Genomic DNA, 24,733 nt, shown 5'->3' on the forward strand with positions numbered 1-24,733 from the left:
ACTAGTTTCTACGGGAATGATAATAGGCTCAAGATTTTTTTAGGAAGATCCATGAAAACGATATGTATTGCAAGAAAATAATTTAGCATCTATATAAATAGGGAAAATGTCACAGGATATATATGCACATAAATTTAGTGAGAAGATGAAAATAATGAAAAATGAAAGAAAAAACAAGAAGTCGGTGTTGGAATAGTATCCATCATATCAGGCGTTGAAAACTTATGAAAGCAAGATAAATATATTGAGTCTCAACCCCTATTTTGCAGGTAGAGCAATATGCTAATCGATTATAATTTGCAAACCCCTTACTAATATGCTAATAGCCACCATCACATCGAGCCTTTGTAAACCACCCAAGTATCTGTTCATGATATCCAATCCATGGTATCCTAATAGACCACATACCGAATATTTATCTGAGTACTTCTAAACAGCAAACATTTCAGATTTCAATATATTGAAACATTTGAAAACAAAAAATCTGACCCTCGTTAATCTGTTTTATCTGTAAGGACGTGATGAACCATAATCATCATTATGGTTCCACTATCATCACAGCCGTTCAGTAACCGAAATTGTATTTCAAATAAAGACCGATAAAACCTGTCTAGAACCTCTCTTAACTACAAGTCTTCTTTGTAGAGGTTTTATTTTCTGTTTTAAATTTAAATTTAATTATTTCATAAATACATAATAGTAATAATACTTTATAGAAGAGAAACTGTAATCGGATATCTTACCGTTAAGCTTGCTCTTAAAAGTCTAGCTAGGAAGTTATGTTTTTAATGATATTTATTGAACTTTATATGTTAAACATTTATCCTATCATAAATGGTTTTGACTTATGACAGATAATGAAAAAAAGAACTGTTTTAAGTTTTAACTTGTTTTAATTATTCAACGACGATTATATAAGAAACGGATTGTTTTGCCCCAAACCATAAACGAGAGTAGTCCCTGATTAACAGTTTAGCTTTGGTGTTATGTCCTATCTTCGCTGTAAGCTAAAAAGACTCCCATAATTCTTAAGTAACCAAATCCTTCCATTTAAATATCAGAAGAGTTGACTATAACCATCATTACACTTCTGGGATACAATCACTGGTGAGGAGATTCAAGAATAAAAACGCTAATATTCTTGGAATTAGATTCTTATAGATAAAAGAATTAGACTCAACAACAACTCTTAGATCCCAGAAAAATGGAGTTTTCTTCTCTGATTGTATCAAATCATAGGAAGCATATTGCACTTGTGTTCATATGTTTAGTATTAATCTTGAAGATAGCCTTAGTTTCTTCTGTCAATCAGGAAAGCCAGGTACGTTATAAATGGTCGATTTATTTATCTTAAATTTGTGCTATTTTAATATTCTCGGTGATGGTATATATATATATAGATCTACACGGTGCATTTGGGTGAGAGGCAACATGATGATCCTAAACTTGTTACTGATTCACATCATGATATCCTCGGATCGCTTCTTGGAAGGTAGTTTAATCATGTGCATTGGTGTATTCTTCCCAAAGATGCATGAATGTTGTGCGGAAAACATTGGTTTATAATCATTTTAAATGTTTTGACTGATGATGCAGCAAAAAAGCTTCCCGTGAGTCTATGATTTATAGTTACAGGCATGGCTTCTCAGGCTTTGCAGCGAAGCTCACACCATCTCAAGCAAGGGAACTCTCAGGTAAAATTTGATGCCTTAGACCTAAGAAGCGTGTTGCACAAGAATTTGGTCAAACTCAGAAACATTTCTAATTAAAATATTCACTTTGGATTCTGTAATAGAGCATCCGGATGTTGTTCATGTGACGAGAAGCAAGTATATGAAGCTGGCAACAACAAGGGTGAGTGATTACTTGGGACTCACTCCAACCACTCCAACTGGTCTCGTCCACGAAACTGACATGGGAAGTGGAGCAATCATAGGAATCCTGGACACAGGAATATGGCCAGATTCAAAGTCATTCAGTGACAACGGTCTTGGACCAGTCCCGGCACGTTGGAAAGGAAGATGTGTTTCAGGAGAATGGTTCAACGCATCATCAAGCTGCAACAGAAAGTTGATAGGAGCTAGATACTACGCAAAGGGTCTGCTCGAAAGTTACAATGGGACATACGATGCGATGGAGAAAGACGAGGTCATGTCCCCATTGGACGTAACCGGTCACGGGACCCATTGTGCATCGATCGCCGCGGGTTCTTTCGTCCAGGACGCAAGCTTCTTAGGTCTAGGCTCGGGAACCGCCAGAGGAAGTGCCCCGCGAGCCCGCATAGCTTCTTACAAAGTTTGTTGGAGCAAAGAGGTGTGTTACTCACCGGATATTTTAAAGGCCATGGATCACGCCATTCGAGATGGCGTTGATGTTATATCGATGTCGCTAGGATCCACGATACCGCTTGAATTCGAGGTTGATAGGAGTGATTTTGCTATTGGTGCTTTCCACGCCGTTATGAAGGGGATTCCCGTGGTATGCGCTGGTGGGAACGATGGTCCCGTTACGCAAACCGTCTCGAACGTTGCTCCGTGGATCATAACCGTCGCGGCTACGACCATGGACCGAGAGTTCTTCACGCCCATCACTCTTGGAAACAATGTAACCGTACTGGTATGTGTGCTTAGGGCCATCTCAATTTTTTTGGACCCTGTTCAAAAATTATTAATAATATATTTAAAATATAATGAAATGGTTTTAGAAATTAATAGTTCTATTTATATATGTTTAACAATTTTTTATAAATTATAAACTCTAAACTAGTCAAAATCAAATTTGAAGTTTTAAACTATAATTTATGTATATATATTGTTGAAAAATTCTTAATTTTTTTTAATTTTATATTCGGACCTTGTTCGACCGCACCACTTGCGGGTGCTATTAGACGATCCTGCGTGTGCTTGTGATCACAATAAAACCGTTGTAGCTAGCCGTTTCATTTAACTCTCTATTTTGTGGGGTATCATTCTCAGGGTCAAGAATCTCTATACACGGGAAAGGAAGTCGGATTCGCTGATATTGTTTACTTGGAAGACTTGACAAAAGATGATTTTCTAGCCGGTAAAGCTAAGGGAAAAATCGTGTTTGCCTTCCAAATACAGTCATCATTAGATATTGAAGAATATGCAAAATCTAATGGCGTTGTTGGCGTCATTATTGCGTCGAATCCATACGACCATATAGCACCGGGCACCACGGATATCCCTTATGTCTACGTAGACTTTGAAATTGGGATGGACATTATGTTGTATTTCAAAACAACCAAGTAAGTTTCTCCTCATTTCTCTACATGTAAGAGTTCTTTTTGATGTAACGGAGTTTTATTTTATTGGAATGAATTTCCGAAGATTTCCAAAAGCTAAGATCAGCCCTACCAAGTCATTCGTTGGCCGACCATTCTCGACCAAGGTCGCAAGATTTTCGTCTAGAGGTCCCAATTCAATATCTCCTGCCATTCTCAAGGTGAACTATATATGAGCTCCTTACTTACTTTTTGCTCTCTTAATTACATTCAGTTGTACTGAAGTTGGCTTGTGGTTTTAAGTACAGCCTGATATAGCAGCACCAGGTTCAGGTATACTTGCAGCCGTACCATCAGAAGAAGGATACGCATTCATGTCGGGGACATCGATGGCTACACCTGTTGTTTCAGGAATAGTCGCACTTCTTAGACAAAAACGCCCTGACTGGTCTCCTGCTGCAATCCGATCCGCTCTCGTCACAACCGGTAAACATACATTTACTTTTTATTCACGCAAATATATTTGTTTCTTGCTCGCGAAGAAAATACCTTGTGAGTGACTGATAAGCATTGCAGCATTACAAACGGACCCATTCGGAGAGCCTATTTCAGCGGAGGGTTCCCCGCGCAAACTTGCTAGCCCGTTTGACTTCGGAGGCGGTCTGGTGAACCCGGGGAAAGTAGCAGACCCGGGACTTGTCTACGACATGGGCTCCGATGAATATGTTCACTACTTGTGCTCCGCAGGCTACGAAAATAAATCCATCTCAAGATTACTTGGAAGAATATACACTTGCCCTTCTCCAACTCCATCCATGCTTGATGTCAACGTGCCTTCCATTACGATTCCATACCTCAATGAAGAGATCATTCTAACTAGAACTGTTACCAATGTTGGACCGGTTGGTTCGGTTTACAAAGCTGTGATCGAACCGCCTCTCGGTATTAAACTTCAGGTGACTCCTGAGAGACTAGAGTTTGGTCCCAACACCAAGAAGATTACATTTACGGTGAAAGTCTCCACGACTCATCGATGGAACACTGATTATTTCTTTGGGAGCTTGACTTGGACTGACAATGGAGCTCACAATGTTAGAATACCTCTTTCTGTGAGAACAAGACCTTTTAACTTGAAGATATAACAAAATTATTAATATTATCGAATAATAATTATAAAATCATACCAATGTGTATTTGCATTCGTTATCTATCGAAAGGCTTGATCAAAAAAAAAAAAAAATCTATCGGAAGGCAATCAATGTGACAATAATAAATCGTATAATATTTAAGTTTTATATGTAGTCCAGACTGCGGAAGTGATTTGTGGGTTTTAGGACTTTAAAACTTTTATAAATAGGTCTTTTTTCTTCTTCTTTTATCGGCTATAAATACAATATAAACTCTATAAAATAATACTTCATAATAAGACAATAAGTAAATAATTATTTCAGTGCTAAATTGGGCTAAGTTCAGAGCTTTCAAAGGAGCTAGCAGGAATGAAGAGTGCTCTACATTCTCCCTTTTAACCTCAACCGCTTATTCCCTCTCCTTCACAAGTGTTACTCTTACTCTTTCTTTATTTCTTATTCTTTACCCAAGAGTTTGTGTTGTGTGTTATCATCACCACCAATATTAATTTATCTAATGAAAATATCATTTTTGGATCATTTCAATATCTAACACTTCTTAAAGACCTTATCTTCAGAATCTAATTTTGGTTGGGTGGCAATAGAGCTTGCTGCCAAAAAAGTTTCCATGTTACAGAATTAGTGATTCATATTTGCTTCTTTCTTTTTCATTACATTTTCTGGTTCATTTAGAGATTAATATTTATTTTTAGGTTAGTCTATAACGGTTTTACCGGTTTAGTAGGCTCACGTTAATCCCCTCGACGAGGTTCTTTTAACTTTTGACGATTCCCCTTCAGTAATTCAAATTATTATTATTTTTGGTCAAAAATCAAATAAGAATTTGTATACCGTATATAATTTTTTTTCTTAACAATATATCGAATATTGAGGATAATATCAATATCATGACTCAAAATGGCGTTGAACTGTATTTATCTTAATTTAACTTTCTAATAATAATAATATTTATTTTCCTTTTTTCAAAAACAAAAATTGATTTACTATACAGATTCTATATGACTAAAATATCTTAATTTCTTTGATTAATTTATTTAAATTAAACTTTCTTAAATTTATTATTTTATTTAAATATTTTTCCTCTATTATTGTTTTTTTTCTCAAAATATGTAAACACAGTAACTGATTGACAAATGTTTGATAAAAATGGTCGGAGTAGATAATAAAGGTATTTTATTCCTACCTTATATAAAATTAATTTGCATAATGTACTAGTTGACAATTTACTTTGTATTTTTAAGGATAAAAACTTTGTCACTTCACCACATAAATAGCGAATTTCATTTAATTAAAATGAATTAAGAGTTGATAATAGTTGTTCTCATATTCCCCAAACATTTCCTGTTACATTATCTTTTATCTATTTTTATTACAGAAAAGGGTACCGAACTTTCTTGTGTGAGCTCATCCTTAAAATGTTTTAAAGAAAGAGACTTTCATTAACTCAAATAAAATATCTTCACAAATGGTATTTTCCAACTGCCTAAAATCTAGCTGAGGCGTCTTATCGAAGAAGAAACATAAACTGAAACCGAAGAGCAACAGATTAGAGAGCATTTGCAGCGGCGCGCATCCGTTTCCGGCAAAGGGTTTAGATTCAATTGTCTGATTTATCATTCTTCTGAAATAAAAACGAAACCTTGTTGAGATTTGTTGTTCTCAGACATAAAGTTCGTTGCTTTCCTCTCACTTGTCACTCAACTGGATCTTGATTCTGGTAAAGTCTTGATTTTTATTGTACTTTACGACTCTGCTTAACAGTAATTTGAGTATGTTTCAGTTTTGGGTTTATGTTTAACTCTCTGTCTGATACAATCATTCTTGATCTCCTACTTTTGTAGGAACTTGGGAGTTCTTGAACTAAAACCGCTCCTGGTTTTGTTTTTGGTGTGTATATGAATGAAATGGACCAGATACGTTGTTCAAAATCGATCACTGTTTGTGAAAGTTCGAGTGGATCTGTGCCTGAGGCTGTGATTGTAGTCTCTGGTCTCAAGGGTGAGACCAGTGACTCTGTCTCAAACCATGTATTGATCGAAGAGCAAAAAGAGAATGATTCAAGAATGGGGAAAGATGGTGTTGGATGCAGTAACGGTTCAGCTCGCGATGTTCACGAGGAAGTTGCAAATAACGTTACTGCGGTAAGCTGTCACGAGAGTGATGCTTCAGAAAAAGCAAAGGAGAAGGAGTTTCACGTGATTGATCTGAGCGGTGGAGGAGAAGAAAGTGATAATGGACAAAGAATCTGCAGGATCTGTCATTTTGGTTCTGATCAAACGCCGGATAGAGTTTCTGGCAAGTCAGTAAGTGTAGACTTGATTGAGATTGGTTGCAAATGCAAAAACGAGCTTGGTCTTGCGCATTTTCATTGCGCTGAAGCTTGGTTTAAGCTAAGAGGAAACAGGTAAAGTATTCAGCTCCTCTTCAAGATTCAGCATAAAGTATAATCTTGGTATAAACCTCTGTTTCTCTTCTTTGTAGTGTATGTGAAATCTGCGGTTCTTCAGCGTTGAATGTTCCAGTAAGGTTGACGGAGGAGGAGTGGAGCGAAATAAGGGACGGTACAACGGATGAAGGAAGAAGACGTGGAAGTGGACAGTCTTGCTGCATTTTCATGGTTTTTCTGCTTACTATCATTCTGCTTCATTGGTTTTTCAAGAAGATGAGTGGTTACTACCAAAATACATAAAATTAATTTGTTAGTTAATAAGCATATATGTTTGTAACTTGTACATCCTATTATGTACTATATTGAAACAGAAGAAGATAGAATACAGTACAAGTTTTATAGAATTTAATAAATGGTCAAGTCAGAGTTTTTTACTTTTAACTAGTAGAACAAAACCATTTTCTGAAATATGTTTTATAGCTTCAGACTTAAACATAGTGTGTGTTTTTTACTTTTAAACAATCATTCAATCAAGAAGGGCGTTCATCTCATCATGTATTCATGTGTCCATGCCTTACATATGGGCCAATGTGGTTACATGTGATTATATCCCCAAACATAAACGCATGGCCGGTTTGGACATGGACAAATAAAAGCACATGGTCCTCAAAATTTTTAAAAATAATTTACATAAGTATAAGCTCTAAATTTATGAAGGATATTTTATATAGTAATCGTCTATGGTTCTCAAATTTGTTAGAAATAATTTCACATAAATATAAATTCTAAATTTTTAAAAGAAACATTTTTTGTTAATTTTTTATTAAATTATTTATAATCTCTAAAATTTAAGGACCATATGTTGTATAAACATTCTATTGATTGTTTTGAGTAAATACCACAGCAACGTACATAACTCTGAATTGCATGATAGTTTAAGAACCGGAAATTGATCCATACACTTGATGACTAATAAATTAACAATTTCCACAAAGGAAAGGTAAAAAAACCTTGCTTATTAGACCAAGAAAAAGAAATCTTGCCTTTTGCAAAAAAAAAAAAAACCTTGCCTAGAGATATCAGAAGATATATTGTGTTTGCATGGGATGAATTGCGGGGCAAATCTCCTTTGGCAGAGAAACATTTTGCTTGCATCTCAAGCAATGCCAAAATCATCTGCCATAAGAGTATTCGTCCGGTAATACAGCCATACATTGATGATCTCTCTTTCTTCACAACATCTACAATACTTTTTTATGTCTTCTTACTGTTTCGCTCACTTTTATCTGAGTTATTGTAAACTCATGCTGGACTAGCAAAGTATATATAGTTGAAGAAAGTGTACAAGTAAAAGCATATTCTGTGGCAGATCCCATGTTTCATAGAGCATATGTGTATAGTATAATCCTAAAGACCAACCCCTTCATGCGGTCCTCATGCTTCTGATTCGGACTTTAACATCCCAATTTACCAGGCTTTAAAAAAAAAATCAAAATTGCAAAATACTTTGCTTGTGAATTGTATACCAAGTTTTGTGGATTCATGTTTCTAATAGGAATTGTCCCATAGTATATGCTCTTTGTATCAAGGTTTATAAATACGTTACATAGTTTTGTTTTTTCCATTTGAAGCAGTCAAGTGAGAGAGGGGGAAAAACATTTGGTAGAAAAACATTACAGGGTGAATCCTCTATTGGCAGGAGACGCTGATGACTCAATACATTTTGTCATCATTTTCCTCTGCCAAAGGAGATTTGCCTCGCAATTTTTTCATACCTTTATTCATTTCTTCAGTCTACTACAACAAGGTTCTTCTAATGATTTGTGTTAGAGTCGTCGCTATACTCTGAATTCTGAAACTTTGATATATAACGTAATGTATGTTTTTTTTTTGGTAAAATAACGTAACGTATGTTGTTGACCAGAAAGAATATTTATTCATATAGATCAAGAAAGAGCCTACTATTTTTCATTCAACGAATCATACATTTACGATTTGTTAACAATGTAGTAAACACAACAACTATATTGTCGAATATTATATACTCTGAACAATTAAAACTCCTTTCTTTTAGTTCGAACCTTATCTCTTTGATAGAGGTTTTCACACAGTTAATCAAAGAATGCTATCAACTCTAAATTGAATCCAAAACCAAGTTCAAAAGTCAAGTTAAAACGATATAACGGTTTTACAGTTTTCATGATAAACACTTTGAAATATAACTTTTTTTTTTTTTTGAAAAGTGGAATCTAACATGTTTCTGAAACAGAATTATCATAAAAATGGTTTAGCCGTTTAGGGAACCTTATGTTCGATTAATTTGTGGAGAGAACTGTTGATTGCCTCTAACTATATACCTTTTACGATATTTCTAGTTGGCTACATCTGTCGTCATAAATTTTGCTAACAAGAAAAAAAAAGAAGAACAAACGGTTAGATACTATTCTAAAGCAAATATGTGTCGTCAAACTAATAATCAAGCACACTATCATGCAAGCTAATGTTTGTTGTACTTGGATATATCATATACTTAATGAATATGCTTTCAGTGCATGCCTCTGAGGCATATCACTACAAGAAAACAGCGGTATTCTGACGGACGATCCGACGGAAAATGAATTCCTCGGAATATACCGAGGCATTTCCGAGGCAATTCCGAGGAAATACAAAATTGTGCTTCCTCGGAATTCCGTCGGAATATTCCGACGGAATTCCGAGGAAAACACATTTCGTCGGAATATTCCGACGGAATACCGAGGAAACTAGTATTCCTCGGAAAAAACCGATGAATTCTGAGGAAATATTATAGACGTTAGAGAGCCGTTGGAGAGCCGTTGGGGGATTTTAAAAATTCCGAGGAAATTCCGACGAACTAGCCGTTTGCATCGGAATTCCGTCGGAATTTCCTCGGACCGTCGGCAGGATTTCACCTATAAATACAAGCACCCCTCTTCCTCTTCATTCACACCATATCTTCATCCTCCCTCTCACTTTCTTTACACACGAATTTGATTCATAAAAAACATGTCTTCTTCCAATTATTTTCGTTCTTGGATCGATCGACCTCATTTGGATCCGAACACGAGATTGCTTACGGAAGAATACCAACAAGGTATAACCGAATTCATGGGGTTAGTTCACCGACAACCGGAAGCAAAAACAGGTATGTTAAGATGTCCTTGCTCTAATTGTAAAAATAAAAAAGTTATTAAAGAATGGGATGTTTGGACTCATTTATATTTGAGTGGGTTTACACGAAGTTACAAAATTTGGTATCATCATGGAGAAACTGATTATGAACTTGGTAGTACTAGCGAACCTCAGCCACCGGTTAGATTAGAAGATCCAATTAGAACGGATGTAGATTACGGTGTAGGTACTGAGCAGATGGTAAATGATCATTTTAGAGGGGAAGATTTACCCAATGCCGAAGCTAGGAGATTTTATGATATGTTGGATGCTGGAAAGCAACCATTGTACGAAGGTTGCAGAGATGGTCATTCAGCTTTATCATCTGCTACAAGATTGATGGGCATTAAGACGGATTATAATTTGGCTGAAGACTGTGTGGATGCGATTGCTGATTATGTAAAAGGTATTCTACCTGAAGATAATGTAGCTCCTGGCTCATACTACGAGGTTCAGAAACTCGTAGCTGGTCTTGGTTTATCGTATCAGGTAATAGATGTATGCAGAGACAACTGCATGATTTATTGGAGGGCGGATGAACAGCGGGTTTCATGCAAATTTTGTGGGAAGCCTCGTTATAAAGATACGAGTGGAAGAATTCCAGTACCATATAAAAGGATGTGGTATTTGCCTTTGACGGAAAGGTTGCAGAGGCTGTATCTGTCTGAACGCACAGCGCAACCAATGAGATGGCATGCGGAGCACTCAACAGATGGTGAGATCAGACATCCTTCAGATGCAAAAGCGTGGAAGCATTTCCAATCAAAGTATCCCGACTTTGCGTATGAGAGAAGAAATGTCTACCTTGGATTATGTACTGATGGTTTCAGCCCGTTTGGCAAGAGTGGAAGACAGTATTCTCTATGGCCAGTCATTCTTACACCATACAACCTACCCCCAAACTTGTGCTTGCGACGAGAGTTTTTGTTCCTCTCGATTCTCGTTCCCGGACCAGAGCATCCTAAGAGATCACTTGATGTGTTTCTTCAGCCACTAATATATGAGTTGCAACAACTATGGACTCAAGGTGCTGAAACATACGATGTTTCGTATAAAGAAAACTTTCAAATGCGGGCAGTACTAATGTGGACAATAAGTGATTTTCCAGCATATGGTATGTTATCTGGATGGACAACGCATGGAAGGCTATCATGTCCATATTGTCAAGATAACACTGATGCTTTCCAACTAAAACACGGAAGGAAAACGTGTTGGTTTGACTGTCACAGGAGATTTCTACCACCAGATCATCCATATCGTAGAAGTAGGAATTTGTTTACGAAGAACAAGAGGGTGTTTGACAGTCCACCTCCGGAAATTCGTGGGAAAGATTTGAAGACACAACTTAGAGATTTTGGTGCAGAAAGAACGCCAGACGTCGGTGGACATGAGCATTTTCCGGTAGATGGTGTTGGAAACCTACATAACTGGCACAAAAAAAGTATTTTTTGGGATCTGCCATACTGGGAGGATCATCTACTAAGGCATAATTTAGATGTCATGCATATCGAGAAGAACTTTTTTGACAACCTGATGAACACGATCCTTAATGTTCAAGGTAAAACAAAGGATAATTTGAAGTCAAGACTGGATTTAGTCGATATATGTGCTCGTTCAGAACTTCATGTTGATGAGAGTGGTAGGGCTCCTTTTCCCATATACCGACTTGATGCAGCGGGAAAGGATGCGTTCTTTGATTGGATTTCAAACGATGTGGAATTTCCAGACGGTTACGCATCTAATTTGCGTAACTGTATCGACAGAAAGGAAGGAAAGTTTACTGGCTTGAAAAGCCATGATTGCCATGTAATGATGCAGCGTCTCCTTCCGTTTGCCTTCAAGGAACTATTACCACGAAATGTTCATGAAGCAATTGCAGGGATAAGTGGTTTCTTCCGCGATTTATGCACAAGATCAGTGACTCTTGAAGGTATTGAAAATTTGAAGACTAACATAGCTGTGATTCAGTGCAACCTTGAGAAGATATTTCCTCCCTCATTTTTTGATGTTATGGAGCATCTTGTTATTCACCTGGTAAGAGAATTGGAGCTTGGTGGTCCTGTGCAGTATAGATGGATGTATCTGTATGAGCGGTATATGTTCCATTTGAAGAAGATGGTGAAAAATTTAAGTAGGGTGGAAGGGTCTATAGTCGCACAGATGATCAATGAAGAAACTTCAAACTTTGCCGAGTACTACTTTCCAGCAGAAGTTCAGACCAAAAACAGAAGACCTGCTCGGCATGATGATAGAGGCGAACGGGCAACATATCATTGGAAGGTTCCAGACATTTTCACAGACGTTGGACGACTTAGCGGAAAACCAAAAGACCGTCGACTTACTGATCAGGAGCGCAGTCATTTGCAAACATATTTACTCACCAACTGCGAAGATGTTCTTCAATATGAAAGGATTTTCATGGCAGAAAAGCGGTTAGAATATAGATACGCCACAGAGGACGAACTAGAAGAAATGAAGCAGAGAGAATTTGGTGGATGGATGTTTACCTATGTGAGTGATGGTTTGGCCAGAGGTGAAACATTTGACGATTGGATACGCGAGATGGTCGTTGGACCAAACTTTGTTGTGAAGTCATATCCGAGATTTTGTACTCGAGGATATGCATTCACAACTCAGAAGAGGAGACGTTCGAGTACGACTTACGATGCTGGTGTTTGTTCTGCATCAGGAGATGATGTATACTACGGACACATAAATGAGATTTTGGAAATCAAGTATTTGGGCATGGTTGGATTGCGCTGTACTGTTTTCTATTGTGACTGGCACGACAACACTCCAGATCGAGGTGTGAGAACAGATGCATTTGGTGTTACATCAGTAAATTCAAGACGGAAGCTGCAATATTATGATCCTTTCATTCTTGCTTCTCAGGCCGATCAGGTTTGTTATATCAAGTACCCCCGGGTAAGGAACAGAGATGATCCATGGGTTACTGTTACAAGACTCAACCCGAGAGGCCGAGTTCAGGGAAGTTCTGAGCTGGAAGACCCACTACAACCAAGCACATCCGGCAACTTAAGTGCAGCAGAAGATTTAGGTGGAGTTGGCCTTGTAGTCGATTTAACTGACTTCGGAGAAGAAGCCGCCGTTCACGAAGAGGATGAACCAGTGATTGGAGAGTTTCACCAAGATCCAGATTCAGATTCATCTGGTGATGACGACTCGGAAGAAGACTAGCCTCGACCTTTTTTTTTTTTTTTTTTAAAGGAAAATTTCGAGGAAATTCCGAGGACAGATAGGTTTTCCTCGGAATTTCCTCGGAATAGATCTTCTCGATTGAAAACCCCAAGTTCCTCGGAATTCTGTCGGAAAATTCCGAGGAAATTCCGAGGAACTCTTTATGTTTGTCGGAATTTCCTCGGAAAATACCGAGGAAATTCCGAGGAGATGGGGATTTGATTATAGATTCTTTTTCCTCGGAATCTCCTCGGTATATTCCGAGGAAATTCCGACGAACATAAGGATTTCCTCGGAATCTCCTCGGTATATTCCGAGGAAAATCCGAGGAACTGGGGGTTTTAAATCGAAAACAACGTTTTACGGATTGAATAACACGTATATAACCTTCATTAAGTGTCATAACCAGATTATGATGTTTGGAACTATGAACTTTGGTGTTTTATCCAATAACAAACACTTTTACGATTGCATGAACGAAAACCACACAACGTAAGAGAAACACTTATACACTTTAATAAACGGTAAAGGGAATACTTAGAATTATTTTTGAAATTGTGTTATTTCATGGTTTATGATCATCTATACAAAGAATCCTCAATGGTATGCATTATAATTGTATAAGAAATGAAATACGGCGAAAATAATCGATGTTTTAAAACCCCAAACCCTGGTTCCTCAGAATTTCCTCGGAGATTACCGAGGGTATTCCGAGGAAACTGGATTCGTCGGAATATTTTCATCTAACCGGGTAAACGAAGCCGCCAAATATTTCGGGAAAATTGAATCATAGAATTCCGAGGAAATTCCGACGGAAGTATAAAATATTTCCGAGGAAATTCCGACGGATATTTTCCGTCGGACGCCTCATAAGATTAGGGCGAGCCCGATCTTCTTCCCCATTTCTCTCTTTCTCTCCGCGCCGCTGCACATCTCCTCTCGCGATTCCGGCGATTTCCGGCGATTCCACCGTTCTCTCTCCCGTTTTTCCGGCGATTCTCCCCTAATCCTCCCCCATAATCATGTAAGAACCCTATCCCACTCTTTTAGGTTAGATTTGTATGGTTTTTAAGTAGATTTGATGATTTTGGAATGAGATTTATAGATTTTGTTAGGGTGAATGGTAGATTTGTGTAAAATGGAGTTTGATTATGTATTTCACTTGATTTGAATTTTTTTTTTAGTTTTTATCAATTTTGTGGTTATAAAAATCGAATTTGAAATTATATATATATATATTGAAAACGTTTTTTGTATATAAAATCTATTTTTGCATTTTAAATTCATTTATAAATTTATTAAACATTTTTAAAATCTATAAAACTTTTTTTAAGATTAAAAATCATTTATATAATATTTAAAAACATTTTTTTTGTATTTTATATGTAAAATATAAATTTATATATTTATTAAACATTTTTAAAATTTTTAAACTATTTTTTATTTATTAAAACTTTTTTTTGTAATTAAAAATGATTTATAAATTTATTAAACATTTTTAAAATCTATAAAACTTTTTTAAGATTAAAAATCATTTATATAATATTTAAAACATTTTTTTGTATTTTATATGTAAAATATAAATTTATATATTTATTAAACATTTTTAAAATTTTTAAAGTATTTTTTATTTATTAAAACTTTTTTTATTAATTATTAAACTATTTATATTTTTGTGATTAAAAACTATGTTTTTAAACTATTTTTAATTTAAACTGTTTTTTTTAATTAAAATTATTAGAACTAATTTTTAAATATGTTTTTTTTTAATTTACAGGTCTAATGATGATCAGATCCGGCCTCGCCAGCGTCGTAGCCGGGGTGGTATGGGGAGCCAGTCTCGGGGTTCTTCCAGCCATGTTCAGGATTCCGTTTCGCCCCACAGCTCATACCAAACATCTCCCTCTCCATTACTCGCTCCTGCTGCTCCCTCTCCCGCTGCTGCACCCGCTCCTGGTCCCGCTGCTGCACCCGCTCCTGGTCCCGCTGCTGCACCTGGTCCTCTGGGAGTGATGAGGGTTGCGGAGTTGGTTCGACAGCCCGGTCGTGACCATCTTCCCTATCTCACTGAGTATCCACATGGACATGGTCAAACATGGTAATTTAAACTTTTATTTTTTAAACTATTTTTAATTTTTAAACTATTTTTTTATTAATAATTTATTTTTTTTGTTAGGTTCAACCGATCCGGGAACGGGATCAGCGCATGGATCAACCGTATGATGTACTCGGCCCTCGACAGCGGACATCCGACTTTCACTCACTTCCCTGTCGAGAAGCAGCATCTGTGGTTTCAGCAGTTTGCGGTAAGTATTCTAATTTTTAAATTATATTTTTTATATTATTAAAACTTTTTTTGTAATTATTAAACTATTTTCTATATTTATTAGACATTTTAAATATTATTAAAACTTATTTTTGTAATTATTAAACTAATTTATATATTTATTAGACATTTTAAATATTATTAAAACTTATTTTTGTAATTATTAAATTATTTTTTTAATTATTAAACTATTTTTTATTTATTAAAACGACGATTTTTGTAATTTTTAAACTATTATATTTTTGTGCTTAAAAACTATTTTTAAACTATTTCAGCAAGAATTCAACTGGAATGCCGATGATACGCTCTCTATCTATCACCATTTTGTCCATAAAGTTATGGACAACTATGGGAAGCAGATGTACGAGTGGAAGAAGAAGTGGGAAGTAAACAAGGTAGTTTTTAATTTATTAACAATTTTTAATTTATTAAACTATTTTTAAAATTATTAAACTTTTTTTTTTTAAATTAAAAGGTCCCAAAGTCGATGAACGGCACGGTCTGGAAGGAGTTGTGTGCGCATTGGGATAAAGAAGAGACGAAAGAAACTTCTTCCACCAACTCCAACAACCGCAGGAGCGACCGTAAAGGAAAGGGCATCTACAAGCATAACTTGGGTGCTCAATCTATTGCCACTCTGGCGGATCGCATGGTAAGCTCAACCGCTTTTTCTTCAATTATTTAAGTTTCAGAATTTTATTTTTTTTGCATTTTCAAATCTCTAATGTTTGTCTAATTTATTTTTTTTCAAGGCGGAAGAAAATGAAGGCCACCCAGTTGATGATCTCGCCCTTATGAAAAGGGCGTATACCAACAAGAAGACCGGCCAGATTGATGATGGTCTTGTGAGGGACGTGGTCGACCTGGTCCAGACTCAGGTGTATGACGAAGTGTCTCAGCTTCAAACCGATGATGACGATTCGACGGCCTCGACCAACTTGTCTCGGGTTCGAATCAACGAAATCGTTGAATCGGTAAGTTTTTTTTTTTAAAAGTTCAATTTAATTATTTCTTGATTTTTATTTTATCATCAATTTAAATTATCTTAACTTCGTTTTATTTATATTTCAGTCGGTTCCAAAGAAAAAGGGACGTTTGGTCGGTTTGGGTCGTCGCTCCCGGTCGGCTGCTCCTTCTTCTGCACCACATGCGTATGTTGATCCAGAAGTTCTTACGGCTCAGCTGAAGGACAAGGATGATCGGATATCTGCGTTGGAGGCTCAGATGGCAGCTCAACAGGCGGGCTATGAGACCCAGAAGAGGCTGAACGAGCAGATGATGGACATGATGAAGAGGATGTACCCGAACGAGACGTTCCCGAACATTCAAGACCCGTAGTTTTTTTTTTTCCAAAAACTCTGAATGTTTTATTTAAATTTGAATATTATCTACTATGTTTTATTTTATGTTTTATTCAATTTTAATTTTAAATTTTAAAAATTTTAATTTTTTTCCAAAAAAAAATAATTTTTAAAAAAAATAAATTTTTTTCAAAATTCCGAGGGAATGGAGGTCCTCGGATAATTCCGAGGAACTTTTATCCCTCGGTAAATTCCGACGAACATTAAGTTCCTCGGAATTGTCTGAGGGAAAGGATTCCTCGGAATTTTCCGAGAAACTCAATTCCCTCGGAAAATTCCGAGGGAAGAAAGTTCCTCGGAAATTTCCGAGGAACAAATGTTCCTCGGAAATTTCCGAGGAACAAATGTTCCTCGGAATTTTCCGAGGAACTTTCTTCCCTCGGAATTTTCCGATAAATATTCCGAGAAATATTTCGTCGAAACTTCCGAGGATTGGACCATCGGAATTCCTTCGGTATTTTCCGAGGAACCTTCCGACGAACATTGTGTCCTCGGAGTTTCCTCGGAATTTTGTTTCCTCGGAATTCCGTCGGAAAATTCCGACGGAATTCCGAGGAATTATGAATTTCCGAGGAGTTATTTCCGAGGACTTTTTTCGTCGGTATGTCCTCGGAATAACGTTATTCCGACGACATACCGACGATTTTTTCCTTCAGTATCCCGATGTTTTCTTGTAGTGTATAGTTAACTTTCATTTTGGCTTTTTTCAAAGCTATATAAATCGTAAAATCTCAAAATTGAGCCAAGTGACACAAGAATATATAGGATATATACAAAGTATGACATTTTATCGAAGTAATTATATTCGACATAGTGACATACTAATGGGCTGGTCAGTAAAAGTAAGACGATATATACCCTAAAGTGGTAAAGTTGACTTAATTAATTGTAATTTCTTATATATTTTTTATAATGAGGATATTAGTACGTACTTCAGTCTTCTTTAAAGTGTAGCATTGTTATGGATAGGAGAACATTGTGTAATTGTGAAAGTATACTACAATTTACGAGTTTGTATTCCTGTGAAATTTATAACTTGAAGGTAACTTGACCATGAAGAAGCCATATCTCTCATTTAAGGAGTTGATAGGTGCCAAACGTTCACAAATATAAACACAATTGCAGAAGATTAGACACAGTTGGGAAGATTAGATAGATGAGTTGAAAGCTATATGTCCAAAAAAATTCAATCTCTAACACCTGCCAAGTGGCAACACAAAAAAAGTTTGTGGGGGTTTCAGTATGAAAACCTGGAGAGTACAATACCATGGATCTTCCATTTCTAAAGGATCATGTTACACTAATAAAGTAAAGTAGAACAAAAATGTGGAGACTCGGATAAAGAATACTCAATGCTCTTATGGCCACAAAATATCAGAAGCATAAACGGATCATTCCTTAGGAGATTAATTATATGTGCGTAGGAGAGATTTTATTCTGATCGATGGATAGTGCCATTGGATATGCTTCTTGCAGTGTTATATATAGACACAACACAAACAAGTATGTTAGTAGAGAGATAGATGATCTAAATCTAAAGATATATGGAGAAGGTGCAAATGCATTGCAGGGCAAGATCTCCTTTGGCAGGAATCTATTACTTCAGTCTTACATATGCATATATGTTTGTGGTGAGCTCTCTGCCAAAGGAGATTTGTCCGGTAATTCTTTTGCACCAATATCTTACATATATATATATTTTTTTGGATAATCGGATTTAATATTTTTAGTCGAAGTGGATACTACATTCTTGGATATATAGCTAGTAGAAAAACCATTATAAGCGTCAATAATTTGTTTTAAGTACTACTAGATGTTAGTGGATGCATGATGCATCGCATGAAGTTCATGAAGCGGGTAAGTGAAACCATTGGTTAACTAATTCATTTTAATTTTTCACATCTTTATTTTAGTATTATTAAAAACTTTCAAATTTAATTTGTTTCTGATTAAGACTTCTTTTTTTTTTTCATTTTTACCATCGTAGATGTGATTTGAAAACTAGGAGATTTCATTATATAATGTGTTTGATTTAAACAATTTTCACATTAATTTAATATAGATTTCTCAAAGATTGTCGGAAAATACTCACAAAACTTGAATTTGATTAAACAAGGAGTTTTTGTATGCTATATGATTGCAGTGTATTTCATTATATAATGTGTTTGATTTAAACAATTTTTCACATTAATTAACTATTTTGATTTAAAACGCCCTATAAATTCTATAACTTAGCCGGGTCAAATGTGTCAATACCGTGTGTCCGTTGAGGGTAAAATGGGTATATAACTGCCTTTATAAAGAGAGCACTGCATGACAATTGGCAAAGTCACAAAATTTTGATTCTACTCTCAAGCGTTATCTATCTCTCAAGTGCGTAGCGAAAAAGAGTTTCTCCCTTTTCGATTCCTCTGGGTTTCTAGGGTTTGCAGCGAGTCAGAGAGCGAGAGAGAGGTTCCGTGTTTCTAATCGGAACCCTAGCTTCCGTAATCGAAACCATGGCTCACCACTCAGACTCCGACGACGAAGACTACTCCTACGACGATGAGTCCGAGTTCGACGAGGAAGAAGAAGAAGAACCGAGAAGTTCACGGAAGAAGAGGGGAAGATCAAACCCAGACTCCGTCCCCGGCGGCGCGCGTGGGAAGAAAAGAAAGCCTTCGGGCTCCATATTCATAGAGGATGACGTCATCGTAGATGACGAAGAAGACAACGACGACGACGTCGAGGACGGTAAGCTACATCCCAATTTAGCCTCTTCTATGAGATTTAAACTAACAAAGAACTCACAAATCTTCTTCGGCTAAATTAGGGTTTACTGTATTGCCAGCTGTCTTGCTTTCTTGTGAACTCGTATACGTTTGATCTCTTGTTTCATAGGTGATTTGTTGTTGTTAAAATGTATAGGTTTCATTGAGCATGGTGAAGCCGACCTTGGTGCTGAGGATGTTGTTGGTCGTCGTCACAGGCATTTTCACGAACCGGCGGCGTTTCGTTCCCGTGTGGGTGCTGAAGAGTATCTTGATTTCATGCAAGAGAAGTATTCTAACCCTCGTGCTGAATATGACGATGATGATGATTATGAAGATGAAGAAGCCGTTACCGAGGTTGATCAACAATCTCTTTTGCCATCAGTCCGTGACCCGAAGCTGTGGATGGTGAAATGTGCGGTAAGAATTTTCATTACATCATTCCTGTATGTTGTGTTCTGTATAATAGAGAACTGAGCATTATTATCCACTGCAAATTACAGATTGGTCGTGAAAGAGAGGTTGCTGTTTGTCTAATGCAAAAAGCCGTGGATAGAGGATCAGATTTCAAGATCAAATCTGTTATTGCGCTTGATCATCTTCAGAACTTTATATACATTGAAGCGGATATGGAAGCTCACGTTAAAGAGGTATTGTTAGCTACGAAAGATATTATTTTTCTTTCTTATGAATCTATGCTGATTTTTTTCTTCCCTGTGGTTAATAATAGGCTATCAAGGGCATGCGGAATATCTTTGCAAATCATAAGATTTTACTTGTTCCGATAAGAGAAATGGCAGATGTTCTTTCTGTAAGGAGTAAGACACTTGAGCTAGCGCGTGACACATGGGTTAGAATGAAACTTGGGATATATAAGGGTGATCTAGCTCAGGTACTATCCGCTTTTCATGTGGTTTTACTTGATAAAACTTATCTGAAACCATGCTGATGGTATGTAAGTTCTGTACAGGTTGTTGATGTTGATGATGTGCGTAGGAGGGTCACAGTCAAGTTAATCCCAAGAATTGATCTGCAGCTTCTAGCCGATAAGCAGGTATGCAACTATGGTGGTACTTGTTTCTTAATTGAAATTTAGTTATGTTCTGCTTTCTTTAAATGTGTAAAATAATTGTTCAGGAAGGAAGTGTGATTGTGAAGAAGAAAGCTTTTGTTCCACCTCCACGCTTCATGAACGTGGATGAGGCAAGGTAGTTATTCTATGCTTGTTAGCTCCTTTTGAATCAATCTGTTTGTTATGAGTATTAATATCTGTAACGTGCCATTAGGGAACTTCACATACGCGTTGAGCGCCGACGTGACCGGATGACGGGTGATTACTTTGAAAACATCGGTAACATGCTTTTCAAAGATGGCTTCCTGTACAAGAAAGTATCGACCAAGTCGATTTCTACTCTGAACGTTACACCGACCTTCGATGAGCTTGAGAGGTTTAAGAAAGCAAACGAAAACGGGGAGATCGACTTTGTTGATATGTCAACTTTATTTGCGAATAGGAAAAAGGGTCATTTCATGAAAGGCGATGAGGTTATTGTGATCAAGGGAGATTTAAAAAATATGAAGGGTTGGGTTGAGAGAGTAGACGAAGAGAATGTTCTTATCAGATCAGAGATGAAAGGTCTTAATGTAAGCATCCAAACTCTTTCATCTTCTAAAAATGTTGCAGAAAGTGAAATATGATTCTAAAATGTTGCAGAATCCTCTTGCTGTAAACGAGAGAGAGCTTTGCAAGTACTTTGAACCTGGGAATCATGTGAAGGTTGTTTCTGGCACCCATAAAGAAGCAACCGGCATGGTTGTCAAAGTTGATCAGCATGTGCTTTTCCTTCTAACTGATACGACCAAGCAACAGGTAAGGCAATTTTTGCCTTAATTTTTGACAAGGTGATTATATATTTATATATGCATGTGCAGATTCGTGTCTTCGCTGATCACGTCGTGAAGAGTGCAGAAGTGACTAATGGTGTCACAAAAATGGGAGAGTATGAGCTTCATGATCTTGTGCTTCTAAGGTAAGTTGAGTTTCCAAACACTTCTAGTGATGACATTGTCATGTGTATGAGAGATTTATTTTACACGATGCAGCAACTTGAGCTTTGGAGTTATCATAAAACTTGATAATGAAGCTATCCAGGTAACCTACCAATTTTAATTGCGGATACAATCATACGACTGTTATTGGTTATAAAGTTTTTTTTTTCTTACGCGATCTGTAGTAACTCTGTTTTAAAAACTTATTCAGGTTCTTAAAGGGGTTCCTGGAAGACCGGAGCTAGCTATTGTCAAACACGGGGAAATAAAGTACAAGATTGAGAAGAAGACCACTGTGAAAGACCGTTACAAAAATGTTATGACGGTTAAAGATGTTGTCAGGGTCACTGAGGGTCCTAGCAAAGTGAGTTCCTTTGCCAGTCAAGTTTGTAGCAAACTCTTTTAATGTTGTTATACCAATTGATTTGCTTCTGGTAGGGTAAACAAGGTCCAGTGATGCACATCTACAAAGGAGTGTTGTTTTTACATGACCGGCATAACGTTGAGCACGCTGGATTTGTCTGCGTTAAATGCTCATCTTGTGTTCTTTCCGGTGGATCATATTCTGGCGCTGACAGAATTGTAAGTCTATTTTAGCAGAGGTTTGCCTATGTTTTTTCTGATTCTCGACGAGCAACAGTTTCAGTTTATTGGTTACGTTTTCTACTCTAGGTTGATTCTTTCTCAAGGTTGGCCAATTCCAAGCCACCAGCCCCTGTGCCTCCATCTCCAAGAAGATTTCAACGGGCAGACTTGGGATATAACTGTATGTTAAGTTCTCATCATGCTATTTTTTTTTTGTTGCCACTTGGAGTTCCTTTCATTTGGTTTCTGTTAATACATGCATTCTTGACTGGTCAATTGCAACCTAGATGTTAAAAGAGAAAATAATTTCCCTATATATGACTTATTCTAAAGCTCTGGGTGGTTCAGTAATATAATTTGGGAATGGATCTAGTTTGAAAGGTTTGTATCAAGTAAAAATCATTCATCGTTTATAACTTGTATGTGCAACTGCAGCTGGATCTGGAGGAAGACATTGGAGTGGAAGAGGAGGAAGGGGTAACGACCTTTTGGTAGGTGCTTATGTGAGAGTTCGTCTGGGGCCTTACAAGGGATATAGAGGTCGCATAGTAGAAGTCAAAGAGAAGACAGTGCGTTTGGAACACGAGGCAAAGATTGTGACAGGCAAAGCTCTCCTCTACACACACATTGGTTGATGCATGTTGAATGTATTCTAACTCTTCTTTGTATGTACAGTTAATAGGGACGCGATAGCAGATGGGAATGATAACGTAGCGACACCCTCTCAGTATAATATGGGGAGCCAAACTCCTATGCATCCTTCCCGGACTCCACTTCATCCTTGTATGACTCCAATGCGGGATTCTGGAGGTTTGTTACCTTCAGCTACACCTATCCATAGTGGAATGAGGACACCCATGCGTGATAGAGCTTGGAATCCTTACACGCCTATGAGTCCTCCTCGGTACGTTTATAATACAAACACGCATGGATATTTGTATTTAAGTATCACATTTCTGAGGTGCTAAAATTTTGATATATTTCTGAAACTGTGGTTGTTTATGTCTCAGGGATAGCTGGGAAGATGGAAACCCAGGATCATGGGGAACAAATTCACTGTATCCGGTAAGAATCAATCTCTTACATATTGATATGGCTTAGTGGGTGGTTACTAGTTAATATTAAATTAATCCTCCTCTATTTCCTAGCCGGAGAGTCCTTATTCGCGGCCACATGAAGCAGCTACGCCTGGATCAGGGTGGGATAGTAGCACTCCTGGTCGTAGTTATAGTGATGCTGGAACACCAAGAGATGGTTTGGTCTACTGTATCTTTATGCTTTTGCGGATTTTTTTTTGCTTTATGAAGCTTTTTTCTGATGATCACATACGTTTTTCTCATGCAGCTAATGTCCCAAGTCCTTATCAACCTATGACACCAAGCTCGGCTTCCTACCTACCTAGCACCCCTGGAGGACAACCAATGACTCCTGGAGCTGATCTCGATGTCAAGTCTCCTGATATAGGTGCCTGTCTCTTATTAATGAAAATGAAATCTCTTGCTTGTCTTGATTCCTCTCTAACTAATCATATCTTGAAGCTTCCATTTCCATATGTTCTTACCTTTCTAGAAACATACCATGACCAAGTGATAGTGTAGGTTAACTCCAACTCTAAATAGGAATTGTTCTACTAGGCTTTTCTGGCAATAGGGTTTAAACCGTTTTGTCTTGAATCTCATATCATCAAGTTAATAAGAAGAGCTTTTGGATTCTCATATTTTTCTTAACTCTCGACTAGGTGGGGACGCAGAAACATGGTTGATGCCTGGTATTTTGGTCAGTGTACACAAGGCCGGAGGAGATAGCCATGCGGGAGTCATCCGAGATGTTCTTCCGGTAAGTCCTCTTTATATATATGCAAAGAAAAATATTTATTGGAGAAACATTTCGTTGGTGCTGTTTTATAAAAGACTCTTGTTCCTATTTGTGATAATTTTTCGGGTCATCAGGATGGGTCCTGTCTAATCGCTCGTGGAGACAGAGGTGAAGGCGAAACTGTTATGGCGATACAGAGCGAAGTGAGGTTAGTTTGTCCGAGGAAGAACGAGCGAGTGAAGGTTGTAGGAGGCAAGCATCGTGGTTCATTAGCTAAGCTCATTGGTCTGGACGGATCTGACGGTATAGTCAAGCTAGATGACACTCTCGACGTCAAGATTCTAGACCTGGGTTTATTAGCCAAGCTAGCCATGCGTGACTGACTCCATTTTCTCGAGCTTTTCATCAAATCCATAGGATATTATATATCTAGTTAATTGCTCTCTGTATTTACTTCTTAAACCTAAATTTCCGTATTATTGATGGATTATAAATGAAGTGTAGAATCCAAATGAAGTGAAGACGGCTTTTATGTTTTGGCTTATGCTGGAAAAAACTTTGAATCTGAAAGCAAACTATGCTACAATGTCTAGACATAACGAAGTGCTTCTGTTGATCTTCAAAGGCTTGATAACACAAGCTTTATTTCCTTCCTACTCCTCATCACTAATGCAGACAT

At 37.2% G+C, this 24,733-nt stretch overlaps 3 protein-coding genes across 3 annotated transcripts; all 3 read left to right on the forward strand.

Annotated features, from left to right (window-relative positions):
- The first annotated feature begins 1,204 nt into the window (after window positions 1-1,204).
- On the forward strand, window positions 1,205-5,579 carry LOC106443483 (subtilisin-like protease SBT3.16). The gene is made up of 8 exons (XM_048765229.1): window positions 1,205-1,321; window positions 1,401-1,492; window positions 1,597-1,694; window positions 1,754-2,616; window positions 2,976-3,268; window positions 3,351-3,465; window positions 3,553-3,730; window positions 3,821-5,579. The coding sequence occupies exons 1-8, from the start codon at window positions 1,205-1,207 to the stop codon at window positions 4,384-4,386; spliced, it is 2,322 nt and encodes a 773-aa protein (XP_048621186.1). The 3' UTR covers window positions 4,387-5,579.
- Window positions 5,580-6,287: 708 nt separating this feature from the next.
- Window positions 6,288-7,222, forward strand: LOC106406762. Its single transcript, XM_048775241.1, has 2 exons — window positions 6,288-6,796; window positions 6,874-7,222. Exons 1-2 carry the CDS (start codon window positions 6,288-6,290, stop codon window positions 7,079-7,081), a joined length of 717 nt encoding a protein of 238 aa, XP_048631198.1. The 3' UTR covers window positions 7,082-7,222.
- Window positions 7,223-19,170: 11,948 nt separating this feature from the next.
- Window positions 19,171-24,596, forward strand: LOC106437814 (putative transcription elongation factor SPT5 homolog 2). Its single transcript, XM_013878801.3, has 20 exons — window positions 19,171-19,588; window positions 19,763-20,025; window positions 20,109-20,255; window positions 20,336-20,497; window positions 20,576-20,659; window positions 20,743-20,813; window positions 20,892-21,249; window positions 21,320-21,475; window positions 21,538-21,635; window positions 21,709-21,757; window positions 21,866-22,018; window positions 22,093-22,236; window positions 22,327-22,420; window positions 22,675-22,842; window positions 22,915-23,143; window positions 23,250-23,304; window positions 23,388-23,493; window positions 23,584-23,703; window positions 23,978-24,075; window positions 24,189-24,596. Exons 1-20 carry the CDS (start codon window positions 19,354-19,356, stop codon window positions 24,435-24,437), a joined length of 3,039 nt encoding a protein of 1,012 aa, XP_013734255.1. The 5' UTR covers window positions 19,171-19,353; the 3' UTR covers window positions 24,438-24,596.
- The last annotated feature ends 137 nt before the right edge of the window (window positions 24,597-24,733 follow it).

This window comes from Brassica napus, chromosome A3, assembly GCF_020379485.1.
Source record: "Brassica napus cultivar Da-Ae chromosome A3, Da-Ae, whole genome shotgun sequence".
In the NCBI taxonomy this organism is placed as follows: domain Eukaryota; kingdom Viridiplantae; phylum Streptophyta; class Magnoliopsida; order Brassicales; family Brassicaceae; genus Brassica; species Brassica napus.